Source organism: Pipistrellus hanaki (assembly GCF_964339955.1).
Source record: "Pipistrellus hanaki genome assembly, chromosome: 2".
Lineage (NCBI taxonomy): Eukaryota > Metazoa > Chordata > Mammalia > Chiroptera > Vespertilionidae > Pipistrellus > Pipistrellus hanaki.
In genome coordinates this window covers 95,235,866-95,255,282 of record NC_140504.1, presented here as the reverse complement: position 1 = coordinate 95,255,282, position 19,417 = coordinate 95,235,866, and the positions used below count along the sequence as shown (strand labels likewise).

General features: G+C 40.2%; 1 protein-coding gene across 4 annotated transcripts; it reads right to left on the bottom strand.

Moving 5' to 3' along the window:
* Positions 1–314: 314 nt before the first annotated feature.
* Positions 315–16,836, bottom strand: COMMD2 (COMM domain containing 2). 4 transcript variants are annotated; one of them, XM_084876005.1, is made up of 6 exons: positions 16,702–16,836; positions 16,531–16,608; positions 15,573–15,655; positions 14,702–14,875; positions 4,426–4,636; positions 315–812 (listed from the first exon to the last, which is right to left on the bottom strand). In XM_084876005.1, exons 1-5 carry the CDS (start codon positions 16,766–16,768, stop codon positions 4,439–4,441), a joined length of 600 nt encoding a protein of 199 aa, XP_084732131.1. In that variant the 5' UTR covers positions 16,769–16,836; the 3' UTR covers positions 315–812; positions 4,426–4,438. The 4 variants fall into 4 exon arrangements, with proteins under 4 accessions (XP_084732131.1, XP_084732129.1, XP_084732130.1 ...); XM_084876003.1 differs by lacking the exon at positions 315–812 and adding an exon at positions 1,419–3,355; XM_084876004.1 differs by lacking the exon at positions 315–812 and adding an exon at positions 1,419–3,352.
* Between the last annotated feature and the right edge of the window lie 2,581 nt (positions 16,837–19,417).

Below are 19,417 nucleotides of genomic sequence, written 5' to 3'. Positions count from 1 at the left end.
ACCTAGGATTATGGAAACTGTGGAAGGTAAACTAAGGAGGGACTTAATCAATATATATATATATATATATATATATATATATATATATATATATATATGTACTTAAAAATAAGCACAGATGTGAGTTACATAAACTATAGCAGGAATACTTTAATATAGCAGTTGGCAGAACTTTCTAACCATAAGGGCTATAAAAACTACAAATGTGTTGCCTTTTGAGATTAAAAACAGCACAGATAATTCTTCAGTTAGATGTAATATTATCTGAAAAAAGAGTTGGCTTAGATATTGATAATATCTTGAGCTTCTCCTGCCTTTTTCACTAGTAGGGAGAGAAAAAAGGTAGAAAAAAGGAACTCCTGACCAAGTTTCTGTGTAAAACCCTCAGCCTGTCCACCTGAGTTCTTTGGGAATGACTACTTTTGAATAGTTGAATTTTCTGGAGAACTATGTGTATATCATTCCAAGAATTAGAATTTGGATGAAATATTATTTTAAAATGTACTTAAATTCCTTGATCTTTTTTTTCTCCTTACTTCAAATTTTAAAGTTGTTTTTTGTTAATCCTTACCCAAGAATATTTTTCCATTGATTTTTAGAGAAAGTAAAAGAGAGGTGGAAAGACAGAGAGAGAGAAACATTGATTTGAGAGAGGCACATCAGTTGTCTCCTACACACTATGGGCACCAGGGATCGAGATATGTGCTGTTGACCAAAATCAAACCTAGGAACCTTCAGTCCGCAGGCCAACTGAGCCAAACTAGCTAGGGCTCAAAGTAGTTTTTTTTAATATTATAAGTTACAAACTCGTTCTAGAAGGAGAAAAACAAATGGCCATAATCCTACTATCTAGAAATTATTAGGTAACATTTTCTATTTCTTGAATTATGTCTCAGTGAATATAGTAAGATATAATTCAAGGCCATGAAAAAATGAGATCTCAGTCTACACAAGTATTTTCTAAAGCCTGGTATTATGATAAACATTCTAAAATATGGTCTCACTTCAGCCAATAAAGTAGGTATTGTTATTCCTATTTTAGAAATGAAGAAAACATGACTCAGGGAATTTATCAAGGACCATAAGCCACAGAGCCTAAATTCAAATCCTTTTGTCCAGCTCCAAAGGCTGACCTGTTAACTTTTTTTTTTTTGGCATTATAGCCTCAAAGCTCACATATTGCTATGAATTTTAAGGGCCCCATATATGCATCCTTGACACACACACACACTTAATGATTTTTCAAACTTTCCTTACCATCAAGTTATTTTTCAGATTTCAGAGAAGATATATTTTCTCCTTACCACTTCCCCATCACCTTTCCAATCTGCTGCTTTAGATTTGTATAAGTGTGGACATATCAATAGCAAGCTAATTGAAATCTTGTGAAACACAAAGGAGACTTCCAGAGGGTAAAGTATATACAGACTATGTGACACATATTTATTTCCTTCTCACAGCTTTGTCTTGGGTTTAATGAAGGATATGACACTGAAGTCTAAACAAGCATCAGCCAATCCTGAAAAGTCAGCACAATAATCCAAAATTTCTATATAAAACCCTAATATGCAAATAGACCGAACAGCAGAACAACGGAATAACCTGTCACTATAACGTGTGCTGACCATCAGGGGGCACATATGGAACATGGCAGGTGTCAGCTGCAGTGGGATGGTGGAGTAGGTAAGTAGAGGCCAGACCAAGGCAGGGTGCCCATTGCTGTCATCGGGTTGAGCCTCTGGTGGTTACTGAAAATTTTTTGCTCCGAGCTGTGAACTCGCCCTGTGCTTGCACCTGCTGCCAGCACTGGAGTCACCACTCACATCCACTGCCAGTGCCCAGTGCCATTACCAATCGCTTGGCGCTGTCAGCAGGTGCAAGTGGTGGCTGCCAACCCTGATTGCCCCTGAGGGCTTCTACACCTTCCCCTGCTCCTGAGGGGAGATTGAGGCAGCAGCCTCTGCTCACACCTGCTACTGGCACCGGCCCCAATCACTCTGTACGATAAGTGGGTACAAGCAGGACCGGTGCCAACAGTGCATGGGAGCAGCAGCGGCAGGAGTGGGGCTGCCAGCAGAGGGGCTGGAGACCATGGCAGAAGGGGCCGAACAGGAACACAGAGGATGTGCTGAAACCCGCCCGTTCCCTACCACAGCCTCGAGGTCCACAATTCCTTTCAAGATGCATGAATTCGTGCCCCTAGTGTTTTAATAAGAATTTAGAGAGTTATAGATGGAAAGATACATTACTCAGAGTGAGAAAGTTTGATCACAGAGAGAACAGTGAATGCATTTGTAGAAAATACGTTCATATATAAGCTACCAAAAAAAAAAAAAAAAAAAAAAAAAAAAAAAAAAAAAAGCCCAAAATCAAATGGCATAAAACCAACAAGGCAGAGTTGCCCATAGGGTATGGAGTGTTTAAACAAGAAAAGGAAGAGGCTTATAGATGGGCTATACTAAAATGTGAGCCCCTGGTTCAAAAAGATGTTAGGAGACTGCTCCCAACTCACTCTGGCCCCCAAGGTAAAGAAGACAGAACATCAGAAAGAATAATGGAAAATAGAGAGGAGGCCAGGAAAGTTTGATACAAATGGAAGAGTAACACATGCTTTCTTGTTTAGATTGGCGTTAGGAACAGTGGATATGAGGTGGAAGAAAGGCTGCCCTGAAGGGACACAGAGCTATTATTTCAGTCTTGGCTGTGGTCAGTCCTGCTTATCTTCCACCAAATATGGACAAAGAAGCCGCCTCACAGAGCTTTTTCTTTTTAATCGCAGAGCTATTTATATCATCTAAACTTGGCAGACATATTGCTCTATAACCTGATGACATATGCTATTTCATGTAGTTTTAGTTTGTGAGGTAAATATGAAATCTTCATTACTCATGTTATCATTATAATTAAAAATTATTTGATTATGGTTTGCTAGTATCTGATCTAGTTATTTCATAACTGCAGAAATATACTTCTAGGAAAGGGCTAACCCACATGCCTGCAAGAGCTGATGGGTGGCAATTTCTACTGTGCTTTTCTTTCAATGGTCTGTTTCCTAATAGGCTCTCTCATGAAAGAAAGAAATATGATGTCACTCTGATCTAAAAATCTTTCATTCTCAGGAGGCAAAGTGTTGGCAGAGCCTAGAGTGCAGCTTAAATCTCATGGTTCTTAGGCCTTCCTGCGTTGTTCCTTGGGGATGACACTCTCAGAATAAAGCCCTGGACAAATACTTAAGACTGAATCCCACTTCCATGTGATTTTTCTCTGTAAGTCTTCTTTTTTCCTTAAGTCTCTATCAAGTTGACCTGACACACCAGCATCTGAATTTTGCAGGCCACACAGCTTATGGTACCTACTAAAACACAAAACAAAATAAAAATCAAGTTTGTAAGGAAGAAAGCCTGGAATGTAGGAAACATGGTCTTCCTTTGCCTTCTTTATACTTTATTTAAACAAGAATATAAAAAGTGACTGTAAATTTTAGCTAGATAATTAAGAATACTACTCCTGCACACATTGTTTATAAATGTAAATGACAGCATGTCTCTAATATTTTGGGTACTCAGGAAAAAGTAGTCTTTGATAAAATGTAATATATGATTGCACAGATTTGATTACTACATACTTAAACTAATTAGCCATGATAACTCAAACTTAAGCAACATGCAAAAAAAAAAAAAAAAAGCATGAACTGCCTAAGCTATAGAGTATTTTTAAAATTTATTTCCAATTATTCTGTGGCTATTAACATCCATGAGTTGCTTTTATTTCTTTTTTAATTTTTTTAAAAAAAATACTTGATTTTTTTACAGAGAGGAAGGGAAAGGGACAGAGAGCTAGAAACATTGATGATGAGAGAAACATCGAGCAGCTGCCTCTGCACAACCCTTACTGGGGATATGCCCACAACCAATGTACATGCCCTTGACCGAATCGAACCTGGGACCCTTCAGTCTGCAGGCTGATGCTCTATCCACTGAGCCAAACCGGTTTCGGCATGAGTTGCTTTTAAAGTTCAAAAACACTGAACTGTCTAGAAACATTATGAATAGTAATAGTAATACTGATAATTTTATTTTCAAATTTTGGTCAATAAGGAGGAAAATAATAGAGTTAAGTAGTCAAAAGAAGTACTAAGAAAAGTACAATCATTCATATATACAGATAATATGAACAATATAGATTCAATCCTATTTACACGTTTAAAATATAAAACACATCCTAATTTATCAAGATGCTGACCACATTTAGCACCAGGAAAGAAATTTTATGTTAGCTTTTGAACATGACTTCATATCTTGTCATAGGAAAAAAAAACTTTCATAGAATCTATATGTAGTTATGACTATCAATTAACTAAAAATTAGTTTTTAAAAGTAACTGCTGCATATCATTAATTCACAAGCAATTAAAAAGGAAATAAACCTTAAAACCGGGACTACTTGATACTGCGCACAACTCTCCTACAATGATTTGTTTTCATCTCCTCCAATGCTTGTTCCAGTTGCTGAACCAAGTGCAACAGCGTAGCTGGATCTGTCTGCAGAACTTTGGTGTTGCGATCTCCATTCTGATTAAGGTGTAGCTTTATAGTCACCAATGGTTTTATCTGTTGCCTGAGGCTTCTGCTTGCAAGCTTAATTTTAAATGGAATAAGAGCATAATATCTATTTAATAATCAAGCTGAATATATTACATTTATAAATTACTTATATCATGTACAAAAATAAAACTTCAGATAAAGCATAGACCTCAAAATAAAAAGTAAACTTTAAAACTTTTTTTGGGGGAAAAAAAAGAAATCAGAACATACATGCAACATTACAGTGTGGGAAAATTTCTTAAACATGATATAAAAAGCACAAACCATAAAGAAAAAGTGACAAATTTAACTATTTTAAAATTATTACATTTTCTTCAAAGGATACATAAGATGGTGGAAAAACAAGCCACAAACAGTGTATTTTGTAACACATAAAAGCAAAAAAAAAATATTAGTATCCAGAATGCATGAATAACTGCTCTGATTTATAAGGAACAAACATAAAACCAAAAGAAGAACATACAGAAGACTGAAAATAAGCACTTAACAAAAGAATAATACAAACAGATAAACAGGAAAGTATGCTCAACTTTATTAGAATCAAGAAAATGGCCAATAAAACCATAGTGAATCATGCATGATTCACTAGCATGATTAAAAAGCTTTCCATATGGAGCGCTGCAGGTGAAGGGAATGGAAACTCTAATCCACTGCAAGTGAGTAAAAAAATATAAACAAAAATTAACAGAAAATTCAGGATGGTCATTGCCTCCAGGAAGGAGATTCAAAAGTACTGGTTTTGTTCTAGTTCTTTAGCTTGGCAATTGGGTAGGTACTTGTTTTATTATTCTTCTTAAAACTGAATATCAATAATCTTTCGTTTGTATGATCTATTCCAAAGTTTAAAAAAATAAGCACTATTGTCCTGGTCAGGTGGCTTGGTAGGTTAGCACATTATCCCATACATCAAAAGGTTGTGGGTTTGATTCCTGATCAGGGCACATAACTAGGTTTTGGGGTCAATCCTGGTCAGGGTGTGTATGGGAGGCAAACCAATCGATGTTTCTCTCTCTTACAACAATGCTTCCCTCTTTCTCCCTTCCTCTCTCTAAAATCAATAAAAACATATCCTCAGGTGAGGATTAAAAATAAAAGTACTAGCAGAAACCGGTTTGGCTCAATGGATAGAGCGTCGGACTGCGGACTGAAAGGTCCCGGGTTCGATTCCGGTCAAGGGCATGTACCTTGGTTGTGGGCACATCCCCAGTAGGGGGTGTGCAAGAGGCAGCTGATCGATGATTCTCTCTCATCGATGTTTCTAACTATCCCTTTCTCTTCCTCTCTGTAAAAAAAAATCAATAAAATATATTTTTAAAAAAATAAAATAAAAAAAGTACTAGTGATATATTATTAAAGGATAAAAAAACTACTAGAAACAATGACCAACTTGGAAATTATGGCATTTAACTCAATACCAGAATGTGTTCTCTACAGATGATTTTCCATTAAAGTAAACTGGGACCTCCTTGAATAGCTGATTCGATTGAAGTCTGGGACAGAAATTGTATAATACAAGATGAACCTGAAACATCTTGTTACACAAGAAAGCAAGATTGTTATCTAAAACTACTGGAGTAATGTCAAAAGGACAAGAAGCCAAACTGAAGAGATTTCCAAGTGAGTGACAAATCTAAACCTAAGATTTCAGGTTAATACCACAAAAGAATATTATTTTTTATATATATAAGCCAAATTTTATTATTATTATTTTTTAATTTAATAAATCTTTATTGCTCAGATTGTTACAATTGTCCCCCCCCTCCCCCCCCCGGCCCATAGCTCCCTTCCACCCGGTTCCCACTCCACCCTCTGCCCTTACCTCCCCCCCCTATTGTCCTCATCCACAGTTGTACGGGTTTAATCCAGTCTCTTCCTGCACCTTCCACACCACTTTCCCTCTGATAATTATCAATCCACTCCCTTTCTTTGCCCCTGATTCTATTATATTCACCAGTTTATTCTGTTCCTCAGATTTTTAATTCACTTGATTTTTTAGGTTAACTTGTTGATATATATGTATATATTTGTTGATCATATTTTTTATCTTTACTTTTTTCTTCTTCCTCTTCTTAAAGAATACCTTTCAGCATTTCATATAATACGGGTTTAGTGGTGATGAACTCCTTTAGCTTTTTCTTATCTGTGAAACTCTTTATCCGACCTTCAATTCTGAATGATAACTTTGCTGGGTAGAGTAATCTTGGTTGTAGTTCTTGCTGTTCATCACTTCGAATATTTCTTGCCACTCCCATCTGGCTTGCATAGTTTCTGTTGAGAAAACAGCCGATAATCTTATGGGTGCTCTCTTATAGGCAACTAACTGTCTTTTTATTGCTTCTTGTAAGATTCTCTCTTTGTCTTTTGCCCTTGGCATTTAAATTATGATGTGTCTTGGTGTGGTCCTCTTTGGATTCCTTTTGTTTGGGGTTCTTTGTGCTTCCTGGACTTGCAAGTCTATTTCTTTCACCAGGTGGGGGAAGTTTTCTGACATTATTTCTTCAAATAGGTTTTCAGTATCTTGCACTCTCTCTTCTTCTGGCACCCCAATAATTATGATGTTGGTACACTTGAAGTTGTCCCTGAGGCTCCTTACACTATCTTCAACTTTCTGGATTCTCTTCTTGCTTCTCCATAAGACTGTCCTTTGCCTCTTTGTATTCCAAATCTTTGACTTGATTCTTGTGTTCCTCTAGTCTGCTGTTGGGTCTCTGTATAATATTTTTTATTTCAGTCAGTGTATGTTTCATTTCTAGTTGGTCTTTTTTCATATCTTCAAGGGTCTCATTAAAGTTATCGGCCTTTTCTAGGAAATTCTTGAAAAACCTTATAACCGTGATTTTGAACTCTATATCTAGTAGTTTGTTCTCCTCCATTTCTTTTGTTTGAAATCTGTTTCCTTGTCTTTTCATTTTTGCTGCTTCCCTGAGTTGGTAGGATGGCTTTGTGTGCTTGGTTTCCTATATTGGCCAGTGGGTCAGCCTCCCCAATTACCTGAGGTAGACACTCTTGGTGTTCCCCTTTGTGGACTGCGTGTACAGCCTTGTTGTAGTTAAGTCCTGATTGTTGTTGGTATCACTGGGAGGAATTGACATCCTGGCCAATTGGATGTGAGTACCAGCTGTGTCTATGCCAGGGTACCTTTTGTATTAGAGACAGTCTTATAGGATCAGACTGCAAAATTGCAAATACCTCTGTGCTCAGCTTGTATGGGGCAGAGTCTCAAGGCTGAGCTGACAGTCTTGGCTTCCCGTCAGTCCTGCCCTTGTGCACACACCTCAGATCTCTGCCTTACATGGATCCCCTGAGTTTCTCCCTGACAGTCCAGATTCCCCTTGTAAGAGCTTGGGTGCCCCAGGGGCTTGCCCGGAACTGGGTTGGGTCTCTGTATAATATTTTTAATCCCAATGCAGTTGGACCTAAGATTCAGTGCAGTCAGGAGCTTCCAACTCCTTTTGCTATGGAGAAGCCACAGCAATCCCCGCAGTCAGACCTCTCTGTGCACACTCACTCACATGCACACCTCTAGACCCTGCCCGCTGCTGCTCCCGGCTCCCCCAAGTCTCCCAGTCTGTGAGTCTCTGGATGAGTTTCTCTACAGTCAAGACTCCACCTGTATGAGCCTGGGTCCATGGGGTTTTGGCAGGGGTTGGGGTTCAGTGAAATCTGGTGCTTCCTTTCCCCTCCCGCCAGCCAGGCACTCGGCCGCCCTTCCTCTCTGCGTCTCCCTACCTCAGCACTTTGCAGCTCCCGATCTGATCTGTGAGCCTCTCTACTTCTAATTATAGATTTCCCACTCAGCCAGCTTTCCTGTGGTTTTGGATGATGTCCGTTCTGTCTTTTAGTTGTTGTTTTTAGATTGTTGTGTGAGGGGGCAGCTTAGGTGCTTACCTAGGTCGCCATCTTGGTTTCTTCTTTACAACAGAATATTCTGACAAATAACTTCTTCCAATTAATTCTGGATCATTTGTACCTCAAAAAACACCCAAGAATACTGATCCAAAGCTGAAATTTAATGTCTCAAAATAATTTGGAAACAATAAATTAATTCCTTTGGTTAGTCTCCACCTATAAAACAGGTACTTATAAGGCAAATTATCTCTTAAAGATTATTTCTTTAGTTGAGAAGAATAAATATGATTACTGGAAATACTTATTCATTCAGCTATGCATTATTTATATTTCTTTTTCCTCTATATCTGCACTGTCAGATGGGGACCAAATGTACCTAGGTGTAATTAAGCCAGGAATTTTTTTTTTAAATATATTTTATTGATTTTTTACAGAGAGGAAGAGAGATAGAGATCTAGAATCGTCGATGAGAGAGAAACATCGACCAGCTGCCTCTTGCACACCCCCTACCGGGGATGTGCCTGCAACCAATGTACATGCCCTTGACCAAAATCGAACGTGGGACCTTTCAGTCCGCAGACCGACGCTCTATCACTGAGCCAAACCGGCTTTGGCAAGCCAGGAATTTTTTGTTGAAAGACTTAAGGTCACTCAATCTATCCTCTCACTTTTAGATAACATGATATCTACTTTTTAAAAAATACATTTTTATTGATTTCAGAGACAAAGGGTGAGGGAGAGAGAGACAGAAACATCAATGATGAGAAAGAATCATTGATTGGCTGCCTTCTGCAAGCCCCCTATCAGGGACTGAGCCCACAAACTGGGCATGTGTCCTTGACGAGAATCAAACCCGGAACCCCGGTCCTCAGGCCGATGCTCTATCCACTGAGTCAAACTGGTTAGGGAAACAGGATAGCTATATGTACTTATAAGATACCATTATCTATATAATTTTTAAATTTTCTAGATAAGGGTTACATAATACTAGACAGCCGGTGCACAAAATTCATGCACAGGGGTGGAAGTTCCTCAGCCTGGCCTGCACCCTCTCCAATCTGGGACTCCTTGGGGGGATGTCCAGCCACCAGTTTAGGGTTTGAGTCTAAACCAGCAGTTGGAACTGTTAGCTTCTAACTGCTCCCTGCCAGCCTTATTGATGTCTAACTGCTCCCTTGGTGGCTCAATCACCCCCAAATGCTCTCCCCTGCCAGCCCGATTGCCCCTAATGGCTCTCCCCTGCTGGCCTGATTGTTCCCAACTGCCCTCCCTTACTGGCCCGATGGATCCAAATTGCCCTCCCCTGCTGGCCTGATGGCCCCAAACTGCCTTCCACTGCCAGCCTGATGACCCTCAACTGCCCTCCACTGCTGGCCTGATGGTCAACTGCCATCCCCTGCAGACTTGATGGCTCCCACTGCCTTCCCCAGCCGGCCCAATGGATCCCAATTGCCCTCCCCTACTGGCCAGATGGATTCTAATTGCCCTCCCCTGCTGGCCTGATGGCCCTCAACTGCCCTCCACTGCCGGCCTAAGGACCCTCAATTGCCCTCTACTGCCAGACCATGACCAACTGCCCTCCCCTGCAGACCCAGTTGCCCCCAACTTTCCTCCCCTTCAAGCCCGGTTGCCCCAACTGCCCTCCTCTGCCAGCCTTTTTGCCCTCAACGGTCCTCCCCTGCAGGCCCGATCACCCCCAACTGCTCTCCCCTGCTGGTCATCTTGTGCCGGCCATCTTGTGACAACATTGCATAAGGGCATGATGCCACCTGTTTTATTATATAGGATACCTAACGAAACCTAGTAAGATAAAACTACACCTAATTCTTTCTCAGAAAGAAACTAAATGACACTCAGTAGTACTACCACAGGATAAAGAACAGTATCTATCCAACAAAATTCTTGATATAAACTTATTTTTAATGGGGATGAAATTCTGCTTTCTCCCTGTAAAAATAACAACAGTAACTTTAAATACTGTAGTGCTAAGATAGCATCCTCCTCCACCAATGCCAGATGCATCCAATTTACTGATGGTATTAATAAAGGTATTAATTATGTTTGTAATTTATGAAGCATAGGAAGTGTGGGTTTTTTTTTAAATTCAACTGATTAATTTATTTCCCATAAGCAACTGCACAATAATTAGGTGGTTCACTACCAATCTCTATAAGACAAATCAGTTACTCAAAAATGAAAGGTTCTCTATTGTTACTAGTTCCCTAGCCTTTTCGCTAGTTTTCATTTGATAAGTCTTCCTCCCATAACAAAAAAATCCACTCCAGTTAAAATCCCTTGTAATAATATCAACCAATGTGTACACAGAATCAATTAGTTTTCTGAGTAGCTTTTTTAGCACTTAAATACATTTTACCCCCAGAATTAATTAGTTCTCTGAGTAGTTTTTTTTTAGCACTTAAATTCATTTCACAATGAGGCAATATTCATTCAGTACCCCCTTAACTTTAAATTGTATTAATTCGTACAGTAACCCAGCTATTAAAACTAATTTCAGTGGATAAGTGAGCTCTCTTGAGTTTAATTTTAGAAAATTCAATTGCTTGTTCTTCTAATTTCTAAAATGTTTTTATAATGAAAAACAAAATCAATAAAGCAAAAAAAAATTCTAAGGGCTACTGGATCCCAAGATTCAGAAGATATTCCCACATAAGAGAGGTAAAAATGTATAAGACAAATTACCGGTGAACCTCATGACCTCCCCTACTTCTCCTCCACCTGGTAATTATGAAAGGACCTAAATATAAAAGCTTCACCAATGATCTCCTCCACAAGAGCTCTGCAGGTCTTGCTGCTTAACCTGTACCTTGTCCTTTGCTGTATCCACAGCCCATGATAGGTATATAAGAAATATTTGATAAATCATTTCTTTAAGAAGGTGCTTACCACCACTAGCCACCCTCCCAACTGTTTTTATTTTTAGCAGGGAATTCCTGTTATGTGCCAGGCACTGTGCTGGGGACACAGTTGTTAACAAGACACAGTACCTGCCCTCATGGACTTTATAATCTGGTTTATGCCATATCCTGTGTTAATATCTATTCAAGTGTTCATCAAACTAAATTATAATTGCTAAACTCCTCTAGCAGAATTTCTATAATCTATTTGAACCACCTATTCAAGTCAGTATGAATCCACTATAACAGTGGTTTACAAACTTTTTTGCATATTAGAATTACCTGCCTAAATGGAGAGCTTTTCAAAAAAAATCCTAAACCCTGGCCATTATGGTTCAGTTGGTTAAGCATCATCCCATGTACTGAAAGGTCACCAGTTTGATTCTGATTCCCCATTAGGGCACATGCCCAGGTTTCAGGTTACGTCCTTAGTCAGAGTGTGTGCAGGAGCTACCAATTGACATTTCTCTCTCATGTTGATGTTTCTTTCTCTTTCTTTCCCTTTCCCTTCATCTCTCTCTAAAGTCAATAAAGACATTAAAAAAAAAAAAATATATGGATGCCCTGGCCAAATCCCTTAACAATAAGTCAGAATCTCTAGGGGAGCGGAGTGTGGAATGGAGCACAGAATTTTTTAAAGCTCCCAGGTCATTCTAATATGCAGTTCAGTTTGGCTAGGCTAGTGTGCTAAAAACCACATATTCCAGCAGTCACCAACAGGTGGTCCACGGAGGTCTGAAAGGTTGGCGACCGGTGACATATTCAACATGCTCATTCCCATATGCATGTGGGCCTTTACAGCTTACACTGTTTTCTCTGTCAAGAATATTTATCCTGTTTTTTTTTCTATTTTTTTCCTGTTTTTATCTGTCAAGAATATTTATCCTGTTTTTTTTTCTATTTTTTTTCTATTTTTTTCCTGTTTTTATCTGTCAAGAATATTTATCCTGTTTTTTTTCTATTTTTTTTTCTATTTTTTCTATTTTTTTCCTGTTTTCTCTGTCAAGAATATTTATCCTGTTTTTTTTTCTATTTTTTTCTAAACCACATATTCCAGCAGTCACCAACAGGTGGTCAACAGAGGTCTGAAAGGTTGGCGACCGGTGACATATTCAACATGCTCATTCCCATATGCATGTGGGCCTTTACAGCTTACACTGTTTTCTCTGTCAAGAATATTTATCCTGTTTTTTTTCTATTCATTTATCCTTCTGAGATTTCACCCCCCTTTGTTGAAACTTTTCTGGATCATTCCTGTATACCTTAAGAACTACCTGAACTATAGCTTTTTTAGAAATACTCAAGTGTATCTTGATTTACACAATTCTATTATTTTCCCTCCTCCAAAACCACCTATCTATATATATGAAGCCCTAATATGCAAATAGACAGAATGGCGGACAACTGAACAACTGGTTGCTATAATGTGCGCAGACCACCAGGGGATGCATGCAGATGAATGCAGGTGTTGGCAGCAGGAGGCAGAGCATGGAATATGGCGGGCATCGGCTGTGGCGGGATGGTGGAGCAGGTGAGTGGGGGCATCAGACCAAGGTGGGGCGCTGGTCACTGTCATTGGGGCAAGCCTCTGGTGGTTACTGAAAATTCTTTGCTCCCACATGCTGAGGTCTGCCAGGTACTTGCACCTGCTACCAGTGCCTGCTGCCGGCCCTGATCACCCCTGAGGGCTTCTCCACCTCCCCCTGCTCCTGAGGGGCGATCGGAGCAGCAGCCGCCACTCACACCCACTGCTGGTGCTGGCTCCAATCATCCCGTGCTGTTAGCAGGTATGAGTGGTGGTGGTGGGAATGGGGCTGCCATCAGACAGGGGACTGGGGGCTATGATGGGAGGGGCCAGGCTGGGGTGTGGAGGATGGGCCAAGACCCGCTCCTAAGCCCACCACAGCCTTGTGGCCCATAGTTCCTTTTAAGGTGTACAAATTCATGCACTGAGCCCATAGTACTATATAATAAAAGCCTAATATGAGCCCCTCCTGTTTGACCAGTCACTATGATGCGCACTGACCACCAGAGGTTTGTTAGCTTGCTGCTGGGGTCTGGCCAATCGGGACTGGGAGAGATGAGCCAGACATGCCCTGGAGCCCTCCCCTGGTCCCTCCCTGGCTGGCCTGCCCCAATCACCCCAATAGGGACTGGGCAAGACTGGCTGGACACACCCTGGAGCCCTCTTGCAGCCCCTCTCCAGTCCCAATCGTGCACCAGTGAGGTCCCTAGCAATTTAGGACCCCTTGGGTGATGTTGGAGAGCTAGTTTTGGCCCAATCCTCGCAGCGCAGGCCAGGCTGAGGGACCCCAATGGTGTATGAATCTGAGCACCAGGCCTCTAATATTTCAATAACTATCTTTAATTATTAGTTTTTTGAAGAACATCTAATATTCCTAAATGACAATATCTTTTCCAGCTGAGAAAGCATCTTACACTTTTGTTTACCAAAGCATTTAGCAAAGCAAATGGATGACAATCAACAAACATTGTCTTAATCTGTCACTGCTTAAGGGTTACGAGCAATAGTCTGAAAACTCCCTTTTGGTTATCTTTATGGCTTTAAAAACAACTGAATCTCACAAATATAATATGTACAAAAGCCAGAGCCAGACACAAAAGAACACTGCTGAGTCATTCCATATATAAAAAGTTAAAGAGCAGCAAAAGTAATCTATATACTAGAAATCAGGAAAAGAGAAAAGGGGAAGCAGTTAGCAGGAGGTGGGGAAAGCACTTCTGGGATGCTGGTTATGGGTAAGTGTTGGTTTCATGGATGTTTTCACCATAAGATAACTCACTGAACTGTACATTCACTGACCTGTGCACTTTTCTATATGTGTATTTATTTAAACAAAAAAGTTTTAAAAAATCTAAGCATCACTAAAGAAAATATGCATAATCATCTCATTTTCCAAAATAACCCATTTCTTACAAACTTTGCAATTAAACTGATTTGACACATTAAAAATATAAGAAAATGAACTATTTGTGAAATGGCCTGAAAAATGAACATTAAAAAACTAAAGTTTCAGGCCTTCACCAAACAATTGTCTGTGTCCATGGGTTATGCATACGTATATGCATATAAAGCCTGGGGAGGGGGTTGGGACTGGGGGAGAGGGTCAAAGGGGATGGGGAGGAACAAGAGTACACCTGTAATATTTTCAATAATAAAGATATATTTTAGAAAATGTTACCTAAAAGACAAACAAATAAAACCTCTCAAGTTTCAAACCAGAGTTTGGTTAAGGTGGTAAAGAAAAGGCTTAAAGACATAAACCTAAAATTAATCTTGTATCTAATTCAGATTAATAATAATAAGCCATACCTGTACATCTAGTCGCCATTCAAGGCTGTGGTAACTGGGGAGGTCTGGTGCCAGTTCACTCAGAATAGTTCTGATCTCCTTTCTGTTATCCAGATAAAGCTGAAGCAACAATTTGTTCAATTCTTCCGAGAATCCCAAAACAAAAACAGAGTCTTGGAAATCCAGTTCAGAAATCTAAAGTGATTGAATTTAATAGAACATCAAAATTGATCTTTATCTAGAAAATGCTAAAACAGTTGATATAAACAAAAGAATATGAAATCCCCGAATTCTTTTAGTAAATTCCCAAATTCTGTCTGGAAAAGAAACAACACTCCTTAGTTAAAGGCAACCTTTGTCACTATTTTAAAATCTGAGTTTCGGAGACATAAAAGTACTTTATGAAAGTATATAGAATTATTAAAATGCCCTGTTTTCTCTCCTGTTCTTCATCATGCCAGATGCTGCTAATATGCAAAAAAGTAAATCATATTCTCCCTTCTCTTCAATAACATGCAGAATTAATGGCAATTCTAATTTATACTAACACTAGAGGCCCGATGCATGAAATTCATGCAAGAGTAGGTCTTCCTTTCCCCGGTTGCCAGCTTCCCACTGGCAGCAGGCAAGCACCTGGGACCCGGACTTCCCTTTCAGCCCTGGCTTCGCCTGGAAGGTCCAGTTTAATTAGCATATTATACTTTTATTATTATAGGTGGAGGTATTCATGACAGCAGACTGTTAGTCACATTGTTTAGGCCTGGCTTCATCAAATAAAAAATAAGCCATGAATAACATTACTGAAATAAGCAGGTACTTGCCAGCACTATGATGTAGAATATGCATGACCTTAAAGTTTGGGAAATGCAAGACAGTCCATAGAAGCCCTTACCATGAGCTTTGAGCTTTCAGTGAGCAGGTATATTAATCCTTCCACACCATGCTGGACAGTGTCACTACTCACATTGAGTTTTCCTGAGAAAAACGGAAAAATGAGCAAATAAATTATTGTGTGGTTTTTATCCTTTTATTCAAATGAACAAATTGTTGCTTCAGCTTTATCTGGATAACAGAAAGGAGATCAGAACTATTCTGAGTGAACTAAATATTGCCCATTATTCCTTTTTTTTTTTTTTTTCAAATACTGCAATTAAAAATAATGAGTTGGATTGAACATAAACTGTGCACCTATGAATGAGGACAATGGGGTTGGGAAAAGGGGTGGGAACCTGGTGCAGGAGAGCAATTGGGGGAGGGGGGAGAGGAACATTTGTAATAATATGAACAATAAAGATTTATTTAAAAAAATAAAAATAAATAAATAAAATAAAAATAATGAGTTGGTAATAGCCTGCACACCACCTCCACTCCCAGCCCAATGCCTTCAGTAGTGCGAGCTGTAACCTTTCCCACCAATGCAGACCCCCGCTCAGGCCTGCGGAAGGGGAACGGGGAACGCAACGGGGACCGACTTAATCTGAGAACCCGCCCCTCGTGCAGCGGGAAAAAACAATGCTTCACTAAAAGAAGATGTGTGAACAAGTAATAACAACCAAACATTTGCGATACGGCTCATCGGGCTAGTCCACACACTTCGGAGAGCGTAAGCCTTATAGTATTTCTCGCAGTCGGTAGTATGTCTATTATACACTCGAGGAAGCCGACTAATAGAAGCTCTAAAAACCTCACAGCTTCTTAGGAAGCCGGCAGGACCTGCGCCCGGACTGAAAGGCCCTCTCGGTTTCACTCTACCACAAGGGCCCTGGACCCTCGGAGTCGCAATGACCCCTTTCTCAGGGTTACAGACAATGGCTAGCACAGCATGCAGGGCCGCGCCCCTTTCCTCTTACTGGCGGCGCCCTCGTAGATCTTGGGGTTCGCGCCTCGCCTCAGGAACTCCACCGCAATCCGCCCAAACTCGGCGACCACTGCAACGAAAGCCAGGAGGCCGTGAGCAGCGGGCGCTCCCGCGGCTTCCCTCCCGGACCACCCAGCGCCACCCGCTGCTGCCGCGCCCGGACCCGAGCTGTTCACTCGCGGCAGAAAAGCCAGGTGCTCCTTGTGCTCCTCGGACAGGTCCAGCAGCATCTTCGCTGGGCCGCCACCTTCCCCTCAGCACAGACCCCGCCTTCGCCACTTCCGGTCCGCGTCCTACAGCGAAGGAGGTCCGACGCCTCAGCGGCCGAGCTTTGGGTTCTGGGCTGGGTTGGTTCCCGGCCCCAGGGAGCCCATGGGGGTGGTGCGTGCAGCGGCGCGGGGGTTAGCGGATTCTTCTGATCGCAAATATCAAATATGCAGCAGGCTGGGGGCAAGTTTTAGGATATATGGGAGACAAAAAGGTGTTTAAAATACGAACGTCCCCCCGCCCCCGCAGAGTTTACATTTATATCAATAGCTATCAGTTATTAAGCACTGCATCAGGAACTGTTCTTACTATTATTGTTCCTATTAAAGGTAAGGAAATGTATAATATATTTGTAATTTTTTATTACAAATATATTATACATTTCTTTTACAAAGTAAGAAGGTACAGATTAGCAAAGAATTTTCAGTAACCACCAGAGGCTTGCCCTGATGACAGCAACCGGTGCCCTGCTTCACCATACTGCCCCAGACGATACCTACCATGTTCTGAACGTGCCCCCTAATGGTCAGTGCATGTCATAGCGACTGGTTGTTCAATTGTTCCACTGTTTCGTCTATTTGCATATTAGCCTTTTATTATATAGGATTAGTTTGCACAGAGCTTTTGTATATGTTACCTTATTTCTCTTATTTAATACTAGAGAACCAGTGTATGAATTCATGCATGGGTGGGGTCCCTCCACTTGACCTGCTATAGGTGCTGATCAGGGCCATTGGGGCCTGCTGGCCAGGGGGAGGGGCCAGGGGGTTGGCTGGCCATGGGAGGTTGGCTATGGAAGGGCACTGACCACCAGGGGACAGCTCCTGTGTTGAGCATCTGTCCCCTGGTGGTCAGTGAGTGTCATAGCAACCTGTCGACTGGTCGATTAGTTGACTGGTCATAACGGTCACTTAGGCTTTTATATAGATAGATAGATGTTCAATAGCCCTTAACTTGTTCTTACAGATGAAGACTCAAAGCTCCCAAATTACATATTAAGCTAGTGACAGCGGGAAGGAGAGGATCAGATCTCTTGACCACTTGTTCCAAAGCCCATCATTCTACACAGGAGGATGAAAGCTAAAGGTTTGTAACAAGTTCTGTGAGTGATTATAAATTAGGATAAAGAAGATTTATCTTTTAGAGCTCAGAGCAATTTATTTTTATTGAATATGGTGTGAAAATTCAATTCCTTTCCCAGCTGTCCCTTTCACTGCTGTGGTTCAAATATAAGAGTATACAATTGCTCATTGGTAGGAATATGACTGTCCAAATCTCACCCTCTTTGTGTTTGGTTGGGAGAAATGTACAGAGAGAGAGTTCTTATTTATCTTATAGCATCTAGGGATTAAGATAACTTTCCATAGTATGAATCTCCTAGGCAAAAATGAAAATTAAAAGTTTTTTTCTTTAAAAAAAATAAAATTAATTAAAAGGCATTATTTTTTAAAGTAAAAATATAAATTGCAAATTGGGAGAAGATATTACAACACAAATAACTGATACTGGATTAGAAAGCAGAATATATTATATAGGAACTGCAAATCAACTTAGAAGAGAAAAACAACCCAAAAGCAAAATGGGCAAAGACATGAATAGATACTAACAAAATTGAAATTGTTGCAGAAGACCAAAGACAAACCAAGTGCAGCCTTAAAGAAGAGGAGAGACACTGTTTAATACACTGGTGGACTCAGGGAACAACCTTCCAAATCTGAGTGAAGAAACATGCATGGGGCTTTCCTTTATATGTCACTGTGGTCTTTGTTCTACAAATATGGATTATGCTTCCGGTCCTTTTCACAGGACTTGCAAGAAGGCCCCCAGGTGTTGGAGGTCTCCAGGCCATATCTAATGGTCTGGCCTGGCACCAGCATTAATAACCCTCCCTCCAGGGCAGTGCACTGTTCATAGTAACAGGTTTTACAAGACAGGTATTTGGGAAGGAGGTAGTGACTTAATTATAGGTTATCAAGAATGTACACTGAGCTTGCTGACATGGATTCAGATCACTATCCCCTAAATATCATGGTTACATTGGAATCAGCCCCTTTTAGCATTCTCAAAGTAAAATATCAATAAACAAAAATCTTCTCAACCTAATAAATTTGTCAGAAAAGCAAACTACAATTTACAAGGTACAATTTTCGTGGGCCAATTTGTCAACTATATAAAATTGCAACAAAATCAAGTACTTAGAAAAGATAGGATTGATAGGATTTCTTATATTCTACTCACATTGCAAACAATTTTATTCTCTTTTAGAAAATAATTTTGCATTGTCTAGTAACATTAAAAATTGTGCATGATCTTCTTCAGCAATGTCAACCTTAAATATATATGTGCTTTTAAAAAAATGCTTTATTATTTAAAGTATTACCTTATGTCTCCTTTTCCCCCGATTGACCTCTTCCTGACCACTCCCACCCCCCAGCACATGCCATTACCCACCTAATATCTGTGTCCATTGGTTATGCTTATATACATGCATACAAGTCCTTTGATTGCTCTCTTACACCCCACCACCTCTGCCTTCCCTCTGAGGTTTGACGGTCTCTTTAATGCTTCTCTGTCTCTGGATTTATTTTTGTTATATCAGTTTATGTTGTTGA

What these genes read in the sequence shown, in the direction of transcription:
- COMMD2 (XM_084876005.1), bottom strand. Translation starts at nt 16,768, where the DNA reads ATGCTGCTGGACCTGTCCGAGGAGCACAAGGAGCACCTGGCTTTTCTG. An exon ending in GCCGCGAGTGAACAGCTCGG is followed by an intron (nt 16,609 to 16,701) that starts GTCCGGGCGCGG and finishes CTTTCGTTGCAG; the next exon opens with TGGTCGCCGAGTTTGGGCGG. An exon ending in CTGAAAGCTCAAAGCTCATG is followed by an intron (nt 14,876 to 15,572) that starts GTAAGGGCTTCT and finishes CAATCACTTTAG; the next exon opens with ATTTCTGAACTGGATTTCCA.